Genomic DNA, 11,196 nt, shown 5'->3' on the forward strand with positions numbered 1-11,196 from the left:
AAAATTGTCTTTTTTTTTTATACAGCGAATTCAAGAACTTGAGAGTTGTCTAGGTAGCTTGGAGAAGGATCCTGCCAACTCGGATAAACTCTCTGTACAACTAGAAGAGCAGAGAAAGAAACATGAGGCTGATATAGCTGCTTTAGAAGAAGTACATAAGCAGGAGCTAGAAAAGACAAAGACAGAGCAGATAACAGCCCTTAATCAGCAGCGTGATGCTGCTGTGGAGGAGCTTGTGGAGAAACATAAAGCGGAAATTGAATCTATTCTGAAAGACAAGGAGGAACAGTTCCATTCTCATGTGGAAGACATGAACAAAAAGATGCTTGATAAACTGAGTGACAAACAAACTGAGATTGAGACCCTGTCTTCTGAGCTTAGTGAGCTACGAAATAGTAAACAGCAGTTAGAAGAGAGACTGTTAAATGTGGAGACCACCAGTGAAACTACAAGACAAGAGTTTGAGGAAAGACTAAAGGAAGAACGAGCAAAATATCAGGCTGAGATTGAAGATGTGAAACAGAAAGAACAGTCGTGTGCAGGGGAGGAGAAAATGCTGAAAGACGAGATAAATCAGCTGAAGATTGTGTTGGAGGAGAAGGAAAAAATACTAGAGGAACATGTGCTTAGAGAAAAGACTTTGCAAAAAGGAAGTGCACAGTTCGAGGAGCTTCGACTCAGGGAACAGTCAAATAAAGAAGCCCTTGAGGAATCAAGATCTCAGATAAGCACACTTACAGAAGAACTCCAGCAAACCAAGAATCAAGTGAAAGATCTTGAGCAAACCCTTGAGGCAGTGCGCAATGATGGTCGGGAGAAAGAAGTGTATCTTGAGCAAAAGACAAGTGAACTTCAGGAACTAGTGCAGAAGATGGAGCAAGTCAAGAGGGAACTGTCTGAAAAAGAAAATCTGCATGCTGCAACCTGCAAAACTATGCAAGAGGAGCAAAACCGGTTGAGGAAGCAGCTGGAAGACCAGAAGAGTTCTCACGAGAAGAAACTTGAGAACATTAGGAAAGACATGGATTGCAAGCTGAAATCCCAGGAAAACAAGATGGAGAAGTTCAAGCAGAAAGCCAAGGAAGCGCAGGACAAGTTGAAGAAGCAGCTTCAGGATCAAGAGGAGAATGCCAAAGCAGAGTTATCCAAGAAAGCTCAAGAGATAGAATTGAAAGATCAGCAACTGAAGGAGAAGATCCTTGACATGGAGCAACCAAGCTCTGAGGGCCTCAGCACCGCCATGTCTGATTTGGAGGCCAATCACAAAGAACACTTAGTCAGGCTTCAGTTGACTCATAAACAAGAGCATGAAGATCTTATTCGTCGCTGGCAGGAGAAACTCAACCAGCTTGAGGAGGAGTTGCAAGAAAAACATGCTCAGTCTTTACAAGAAAAAGCCCAAGAGTTGGAAGAGATCTCTCAGCTGCTTGTTGCCAGCAGGGAAGAAAAGGAACAGGTTATGAAAGACATCCAGAACCTCAGGGAGGAGCTTGCCATGAGGGAAACCACTGTGCAGAAACTACAGACAGAGCTCAGGGAGGCTGCAAGCAAGCTGGAAAGTTTATCTGAAGGGGAGGGTTTACTTACAAGACAAGTCGAAACCATGGAAAAGAATCTGAACCAGGCCTTGAATGAAAGAAACCATTTGCAGGACGAATTGAGAAAGGCTGAGGAAACTAATAAAAGGAAATTCCAGAGCATATCTGAAGAGTTGGTAAACACCCAGCAAAAGTTGAATATGCTTGAAACGTCCAAGTGTAAAGAGGGCGAGGATCTCCAGAGAACACTAGAAGAAAAAACTGCTGAACTCCAAAATAAAGAAAAAGAGTTCCAGACGCAATTGTGTGCCATCTCGAAGGAGTTTGTGCAGTGTTGTCAGGAAGCCCAGACTAAGTTGGATGGTTTTTCTGTTGAACTGTGTACGAAAGTTGAAGAACGAGTTGGGGAGTTACAACGCCGGGTGATAGATCATCAGAATAAGGTCATATATCTAAGAAATATTATCATGACGAAGGACAACAGAATTAGCACTTTAGAGAAAGAACTTCAGCAGACTTTGGATGAGAACCATAATCTAAAGAGCTCTCTTGATGAGGTGACTCTTCAGTTTAGGGCAAGTTCAGAAACTCTTAAAGCCTTACAAACCGAAAGAGAGTCTCTGCAATCCGATGCAGAGAATCATTCCCAAGTACTTTCTGAGAAAGACCTTCAAATCAAGCAGCTCTGTGAGGAAAAAGAACACGTATCAGGAAATCTCCAAGCAAATGTTTTGCAAATCAGCAATCTAGAATCAGTCATAAATGACTTGAAGACTCAGTTAGCAAGTAGCATAACTGAGAAAGAACAAGCCATATCTCTGCTGAATCAGCAGCACAATGAGGACAAGGAAATGGTTACGTGCCAAATGGGAGAGACGGTGGAAAGGCTTGAGAAAGAGAAGACCTCGCTTCAAGAGCAGGTAGACTCACTTAGGAATAAGTTCTCTGAGCTGAAAAAGAAGTTCAGTCAGAGTCACAGCTCTGTTAAATCTCTTCAAGATAAAGTTGCAGACATGGAGAGGCAGATTGCTGAGAAGGACAACCAACTTCAGATGCTCACTGCTAGCATTGACAATCACTCCCTTACTAAGTCAGAAATGGACCAGGCTCTTACAGAGAAAGAACAAAGAGTTCATGCCTTGACCTCAGAGCTGGAAAGCTGCTCAAAGAAAGTTTGTGATCTGGAGGAGCAGCTAGAGTTGCGGACAAAAGAGCGAGAACAACTCACAGCCGATTTACAGCAGCACTTTACCATTAGGGAGAGCGAAAAGATTGAGTTGATGAAGCAGGTCCAGGAAGCTCAGGACCAAAGCTCTCAAAATGGTGCCCTAATCCAGAAAACTGAGGAAAGTCTTCAATCTTTGAGGAAAGACATTGAAACAGCCAAGCAGGAACTGGAATCCCAACGAAATGACTTTGAGAGGGAGAAGGCTGAGATCCTGAGGGCGAAAGAAGAGGCTGTGAAGGCAGCCCAAGAAAAGGCGTCAGCTGAAACGACTGGTAAAGTATCTGAGTTGAAGAAGAAGGCAGAGCAAAAGATTGGCATGATTCGTAAGCAGCTGACGTCACAAATTGAGGAAAAGGAGCAGGCTATCAAAGACCTGCAGGCACTGTTGGAAGGCATAAAGCAAACCCAGACTGAAAAAGAAGAACGGATAAAGTCTCTAGAGGAAATTGAGAAAACAATGGAGGAGGCCAATGCAAAATTAAAGGAAGGGCATGAAAAACATCTACAAGAATTGCTACAGAAAGAAAACAAGGAAAGACAGTCCTCTCTGCAAAACCTAGAAGATATGTATAAGGAGAAGCTTGCTGCTCTTCACAAAGACATGTCTGCAAAGGAGGAGCAATCTGCTACTTCTGCTAGAGAAACTTCTTCAAGACTTGGAGAGCTTGAGACCAAACTCTCAGAATCGATTGAGCAGATTGCAAATTACCAAACCGAGGTAAGTCGCCTTAAAGCAGACCTGCTTGAACAGACAACTCAAGTGCAGGAGCTGCAGCAGACTTGCTCGGATCTCCAAGAACAGATCAAGGAGAAACAGATTGAAGAAGTTGAGGTGGAACATGTTTCTGAAGTGCAAACGACTTGCATTAGATTAGGAATGGAGCCTGCAATGTTAGCGGCCAAGGAAAACGTGGAAACTGTCGGGTACCAAGATGACTGGACAAGCCAAAAGGACTTGTTGGTAAAGGAATATGAGGAGAAGCTTCATGGTTTGCAGCAGAGATTAGAAGAGAAAGAAAATGAACTAAAAGCACAACAGAGTTCAACTCAAGGAAACGGGGAGACTGTTAATGAGTGCCTAATCAACAATACAAACACCTCAGAGAGTGATCTTCAGAGAAGGCTGGTAGAGGTTGAGAATGAAAAGCAGAAGCTTCACAAAGATTACACCAGACTAGTGAAAGACCTTCGGTCTCTAAGGAAAGAACATGAGAAGGATCTGGAATTCCTGAAAAAGGAAATGACAGAGGAAAGCGAAAAGAAGCTCAAGTAAGATGTGAAAATTTTAGAAATAGTTGAGGATAAGGATGCATATGTTATGTAACAGTATTCTTACCAGGTTTCATATGGTTGATCTTTTTTTAACAGGCTTGAAATTGAAGATATGGAAATGAAACAAAATTCCGCTCTTAAGCAGTTAATGAGGGAGTTCAACACCCAGATTGCCCTGAAAGAAAAGGAACTGGAAGGTTCAGTAAAGGAAACCATTGGTAAGAAGAATATATGACTTATTTCTAGGAGTCTCCTAAAACTGTTTTAGGGCTCTACGGTACAAATGTACTGTTTATTGCTAATGCTACTATGGTAGTACTGTTTTACAGAAGACTAAGATGGGTATAATATAGAAGCCAATTTCTTAGACTGAATAAAAAATCAAAAAAGGTAATTGTGACTTTTTCACACAATTCTGACTTTTTTTTTTTCAAGCAATTACGAGTTGACATCTCGCAATTCTTCTCGTAGTTGGCAATAAAAAAAAATTATCAGAATTGCATGATATAAACTCGCAATTCTGACTTTTACGAAGAATATAAGAATGAAATATATACTCACAATTGCGAGAAAATAAGTCCGATTTGCAGGATGTTAAGTCGCAATTGTGTGTTATAAAGTAAGAATTGCGAGATATAAACTCGCAGTTGCGAGTTATAAAGTCCAATTCTGAGGAAAAATTACTAGATCAATATCTATCTACCAATTCTGACTTTATAACTTGCAGTTGTGTTATAAATTCCGAATTGGTAGATATAAACGCGCAATTCTGAGGAAAATGTCAAAATTATGAGTAAATATTTTGAAATTTCGACTTTATTTCTTAGAATTCTGACTTTTTTCCTACGAATTTAAAGTATAAATCTCACATCTCTGAGAGTTGAGAGTTTATATCTCGCAATTCTGAATTCATAATTGCTCACCCAAAAGTTAAAAATCTGGCAACATTGGTCCTCATTTATTTTATGTTATTTTTTTATTTAAGGAGTATTGTGAACATTCGGCATGACATTTTTTGTATTCCAAAGAAGAAAGTAATTCTTACTGTTTTTGGAAATGTGAGGACATAAAAGACATTTTGGAGTGAAGTACTCCTTTGAGTGCAAAAAAATAAATGCTGAATAAAACCAAGTACTGATAGTCCTGGAAAGCATTGAGGACATAAACGACCTGTGTTTTCATAGTTGGTCACATTTGCTGATTTACTGGCGTCTGGAAATATGAGATAAGAAATTCATGATTTGTTTACCATGTGTTTTCAATCCTGCCATGTAATGCATTCAGTGTGGAACTTAGTGTTTTATACCACTAGTAACTCTGTGGTGACCTTCATGTATTCTTACTGTACTTTCCTGTTTATTTTTTCCTCACAGAGAAAGCTCAGGGTGTGGAAACCGAGCTTATAAATAACCATCGAGAAGAAGTCAGTCAACTTCAGAAAATAATCGCTCAGAAGGAAGAAGACCTGAACAAAACGGTTCAGCGTTACGAACAGGTCCTTCAGGTATGTCAAAATAATGCGAAACTGTAGCTTTTTTTTTCATGCAATTGTGAGTTAATGGCCAGAAAATGCATTATACGTTCAACTTTATAGAAAGACACAGGAAGAATTTTGCGAGGAGTTTATTGCTTTTGCCAAATTCCACCACATAAAGTCAGTGAGTTCGGGTTTCAGCTAATAGTTTGTGTATCATCAGGAAACACTTACCTCAGTCAACTAGCACTTCAGACTCCGCCTAGAGCTGTAGGGAATGATGCAGGCCTTATGCTGCTTGCATCCATCCTAACAGAGAATTATGCTAACTGTTTGTGATATATCGAATTGTTTACCCATGCATTTTCAGACCCAAGTTTATTATCTGAAAACGAATACAGTATGGCAACACTGTAAAGGGGTTTGAAGAGAAAGGACACATTTGCTCAGAGTTTGTTCTCCCTGTAGAGTCGTGAGGTGGAGATGGGCGACCGCGTGTGTGAGGTGCAGAAGGAGTTAGAGGAGCTACAGCAGAGGAGTCTCAGTGGCCCTCAGGTACAGCACAGTTTACACACCATGTCCCGCCGGGAGCTAGTTATCTTTGTGGTTTGTGTGGATATGCATGAAAATGAGAGTTGCCATGTTTAATTAAATGCAAATTTTATACTAATTTAATCATTTAAAAATAATGTCAAAAATATATTGGCTTTTAATATTTTTAAGTTTATATTTATATATAAATGTGTGTATATGTTGTTGTATGTTAGAGAATGTGTTAATTTATATATAATACATGATAATAATAATATAATAACTGTATATAATAAAATATATTGGCTATTTTTTTAATTATATATTTATGTATATTTTATATATTTAGTGCGTATGTTTATATAAATTAGTTTCTATATAACAATAATCGTATAATAATAATAAATTATAAATAATGCCATAGGAAAGCCATAGTTAAAATAATAAATCTTATTTAAGATTTTTTTTTCTTTATATTTGCCATTAGCTTGCAGCATTAGTGTTGGCTCATGTTATATTTCATATTTGTTTTAACTTTGACAATAAATTGAACATACAAAGTGATGTTTCCAATATAAATTTGATTTATAAATTAACTAACCATTGAACACATAATGATGGAAAACCCTTCAAATTTGGGCAAATTGTACGAAGGTCTTTCTTTATCAGCTTGTCTTTTCTTCTTTCTGTGTATCTTTGCATGTTTCTTGGTGTCAGACACCTATCCTGCTGCTCTTATTCTGACTAGAAATATATATATTTTTAGCATTAATTACTTTTTTGTGTTCCTCATTTGTCAGATAAAAGCATCTTAAGTTAATGGATATAAATTTAAATCTCGGAAATTGAATGAAATGTCAAATCAGGTGCATGTGTTATCAGTGATGCATTTATTTACCTAAAAAGTTAACCTTGACAGTTAAGTCTTACAATGTAGAGTCTCACTCTCTAGTCACATTATGGATTTAATTTGCAGACTCTTAAGATTGAGTGTAATAGACTAAATCCAGTATAGGCCACAAGAATGAATTTCCTGAGAAGCTTTGAAATACGTACCTGAGAAAGAGGCCTTAAACAGACAGTCTCTGTTCTCAATTTACCCCTCCGAGAGCATCCTTGCTTGGAAAGAGGCAAAAAGTTGAGCCTTGTTCAGGATAAAGTGGTCCTCAAACACACACGCTCCACCTCATGCTACATTTTTACAGTCTGATCTCACAAGTTTGTTATGTGTTAATATTTGCATAATTATGCAGTTGTGTGACCTGATGATTCTGTTTTGTGTTTCAGGGTCTTGACGAGTTAAAGGTAAGGTTTTATTTTTATTTACTTTTTGCATGAAATCCCATGGACACTAACTGGTTGACTGTTGTAAGGACTGCTCAAAATAAAACATATCTCAGTAAGAAATTAAATATTTTTATTCTGCGGTGATGCATTAAATTGAGCAAAAGTGCCAGTTAAGAAAATTATAATGTTGCAATCGGTTTCCATTTCAAATAAAATGCTGTTCTTTTAGACTTTTTTTTATTAATCAAATCAAATTTACATAAAATTACTAAGCAGCACAACTGTTTTCAACATTGATGATAATCAGAAATGTTCCTTCAACAGCAAATCAGTATTTTAGATCACTTTACACTGAAGACTGAAGTAGTGATGCTGAAAATTCAGCTTTATTATTTGTAAATGTATACTTTTTTACTGTATTTTTTATCAAAGAAATGCAGCCTTAATGAGCAGAAACATAAAAAATCTTACTGTACCTCTCTAAATGTTGTTTTTACTTTTCATGTGTTTATATTTCTGACCTCTGGTCTTTCTCTCTATGTCCAATTAGGTTCAGCTTGCAGAAAAGACGACCATGCTGAGTGAAGCCAGGCTAAAAGAGCAGGAATACCACGACAGGGTAAGTGAAGACATATACTAATAGAAAGACAGAGAGCTTAGCTTGTTGTGTGTCTGTGCCACTAAACAGGAAGATAGCTCTAAACATCGCTGACAGTTTAACTTACTTTAGCTTGCTCGCTCATGTTGTCCTGAATTAAGGAAACTGACCATAGAAGAAGCTAGAAATGCTCGCGTTTGCATGCTTAAGTTGCATATAGTGTGTTTTATCCCTAAGAAGTGTTAACAAATGATAGTGAAAGAATGAGAGGAGCATTTACCAACCGTCACATTCCTCCAGCTGTGTAAAACCGAAATGAGATTAGATTCATTACACCGCACATCTGTTTACTCTTATTTCAACTTTACAAACAGTTACAGCAAGAGCTCATGCTGTTTATCTCACCACACACGAATGCAAACTCACACGGGGAGGTGCACACACTGGACAAACCTTGAGTTTTATAATCCTCCTTCTCAAACTAGTGATGACTTGTTTAGCTCTTGTGCTGTACAGAAAATCCTAACTTAATGACCGGTCTTTTAAGAATTGCATGTAAGTCTTTCATATATGACCATATCTTGGATTCAGCCTTTTAGTTAACTTGTTTTCTTTCAATTAGCAATTGTATTTATTTCTGGAACTGTTCGTAGACTTCTTTGATCTTAGTGAAAAAGGCGTGAGCTCCAGATCAACAAGGCCTATGATCTGTGAGTTCAAAGAAATAGAAATAATCATAATATTTGGTGATAAATATCATAATGAGATTTATAAGCAAGGGTTTTTTGTAGACAGGTATCTTTTGACTAGGAGCACCACAAGTGCAACCAAAACGTACAAAAAAAATCAACTTTTTGGGGAAGTTATTATATAAAGTGTGAGCACAGTCAATCAATTTAAGTCTAGTCTGATAATATTAAAATCCTGTCTAGTTCCTTTGGATAAAAGGGTCTGCCAAAGTCATTAATGTGCAATGTATAATGCAATCCAATTTCCTGTTAATTTCTAAAACCTAAAGATCAGTTTTGCACTATACGTGTAACTTTTTGTCTTTTTTTTTTATCAGATTCATGCTCTAGAAGACAAACTAAGACGCTCCCATAAAACGGCAGTGGTGACTCACCTGGGAAGCTCTTATAGAGGTAAATAACCTTAACTGTTTTCAATTAAGATGGTTTTTGCATGCTATACTGTCTAGCTGTGGGCAAGCAGACCGATGTTTCTGAAGCCAGCTGTTATCCAGATGTTATTCACCGTCTTATTTATCTATTTGTAATGTGAATTTGGGGGTTTTAGCCACCTAGTGACTGTAAAATGCTTGTCAAGTATCTCCTGTAACTCCCAGAGGTTAATGACTGATGTGGCACACTGACCCTTGGCAGATAAACCTCACCTTTATTCTGACTAGCTCTGAGCGATCAGTCACCGCAGGAGAGCAGCGCTTCAACCCTGCTATCAATCACACACACATGTGGAGCTTAAACATATGGGGAGCTAGAGGAGAAAATCATCCCTGCTGGTGTCAAAGAGCTCCTCTCTGAATCCAATGCTTTTCACAGACCGTGTTTCGCCCCAGTTCCCACGAATGACCCCAGATTCAAGGAAAGATGTGCTGTGTCTTTAATGCTTGCAAGGTTTGGACAAGAGCAGCATCAGCATCAAAATAAAACCTTTTATGTTCCTTGGTGGAATGAATGGCATATGGGTTTTGGATGTGAAAGGAAGAAAATGCAGACAAACTGTTTGTTTTCAGGTGCACCATTCATTTAATATTGTATTGTAAAACCTTTTTCATATATTTAAAGATACACTCTTATTTTTGAAATTTGAAGATGTATAATGATGCAAAAGATTTCTATTTCAAACAAATGCTGTTCTTTTGAACTTTTTGTACTTAAAAGAATCATGAAAAATAAAATGCATCAATATACACAAAAAATATGAAGCAGCACAACAGGTTTTACCTTTGATAAATGTTTCTTGAGCAGCAAATCAGCATATTAAAATGATTTCTGAAAATCATGTGACACTGAAGACTGGAGAAATGGTGCTGGAAATACAGCTGCGCATCACAGAAATAAATGACAATTTAATAAAATTTAATATATATTGAAATATAAAACAGTTGCTTGAAACAGTAATAATATTTCACAATATAATTGATTTTGAAAGCTTGAAATGTGGCTGTTTAAGGGACAAATTTTTAAAACCAGAAATTCTAATTAAGTTGAAGTGCTTTCAACTTTTTAAATCAACCTTTTTCTTTTTTCACAGAGATTGTTACAATGCATCCTGCAATTTCTTAATCTGCAAAATATACTTTCAATAGACATCCTCTCTCCTTATAAACCAAATGAAATATTCTTCTGATTGCATTGCCAGATGAGTTTTTCCTTTGAATATATCCATCTGGCATGCAACTAAGCAAACTTCATGCATAAACAAACCCATCCGTTGATCCTCTGTTCTTCAGTTTATCTGTGTGGCATCCAATTAAAGGGACAGTAGTCTTTCTGACCTTCTGATTAGTGATTCCCAAGACACAAACTGCTTGAAAAACACCATAGAGCACTGAAATGACACTGTGATTTCTCTGCATTGATAGTATTTATGGATTTTGTTCATTATGCAGTCAACAGTTTAAGCATGTGCTAACAGCGGTCATAAACCAGTCCCTCTGTATCATCTAAACAGTGTTGTTCTGGAGATGAGAGCGCTCGGTGTGGCTCGTGTTACGTCCCTGTTGACCCAGACTGGGCTGATTTGGGGTCAGTCGGACAGGTCGGGTTATTTATTAGCCCCTCATTTCTCCATGCTTCTGATCAAAGGCCTGTTTGGGTTTCAGTGGCACCGTGAGTCCCAGCTCTCTCTGTCGGGCTGTCTGTTCCTGGACGTTCAGCCACCCTAGTGTCTTCAGCACGGGTTAAATGGGCTTTCCAGAGAGACACACGGCTCCTGCTAATTGCCAGTCATTCACAGGTTTAATGAGGCAAGACGGCTGGCTGATCGGTTGTACCTCCTGTGTTGTTTGTGCACGCTAGATACTGTAATGCAAAAGTCAGTTTCACTTATAAAACTAATTGCTTGATGCTTACATCACTTCCATGTGACGTTACTGAAGATTAACTGCACATCTGGGGTGCTCGTGACGCTTATGATGTTTACCATATGTGCATATTCTTTTTAGCGAGAGCATGCACGCTATTGTTCAGAAATTTGGAGTTTGTAAGATTGTTTAAATGTTTTTGACAGAATCCAGGTCTCACCA

The 11,196-nt window shown here is 38.1% G+C and overlaps 1 protein-coding gene across 2 annotated transcripts in view; it reads left to right on the forward strand.

The window, feature by feature from the left end:
* The window catches only part of LOC128025874 (golgin subfamily A member 4), a 30,869-nt gene that overhangs the window by 11,569 nt on the left and 8,104 nt on the right, over positions 1 to 11,196 (forward strand). For both annotated transcript variants that reach the window (XM_052612450.1, XM_052612451.1), the window contains exons 12-18: positions 26 to 4,035; positions 4,135 to 4,256; positions 5,412 to 5,542; positions 5,981 to 6,067; positions 7,331 to 7,348; positions 7,881 to 7,949; positions 8,995 to 9,070. In XM_052612450.1, coding sequence (XP_052468410.1) covers positions 26 to 4,035; positions 4,135 to 4,256; positions 5,412 to 5,542; positions 5,981 to 6,067; positions 7,331 to 7,348; positions 7,881 to 7,949; positions 8,995 to 9,070 — 4,513 coding nt within the window. The remainder of the gene's footprint in view (positions 1 to 25; positions 4,036 to 4,134; positions 4,257 to 5,411; positions 5,543 to 5,980; positions 6,068 to 7,330; positions 7,349 to 7,880; positions 7,950 to 8,994; positions 9,071 to 11,196) is intronic.

The sequence above is a fragment of the Carassius gibelio genome, chromosome A13, assembly GCF_023724105.1.
Source record: "Carassius gibelio isolate Cgi1373 ecotype wild population from Czech Republic chromosome A13, carGib1.2-hapl.c, whole genome shotgun sequence".
NCBI lineage: Eukaryota > Metazoa > Chordata > Actinopteri > Cypriniformes > Cyprinidae > Carassius > Carassius gibelio.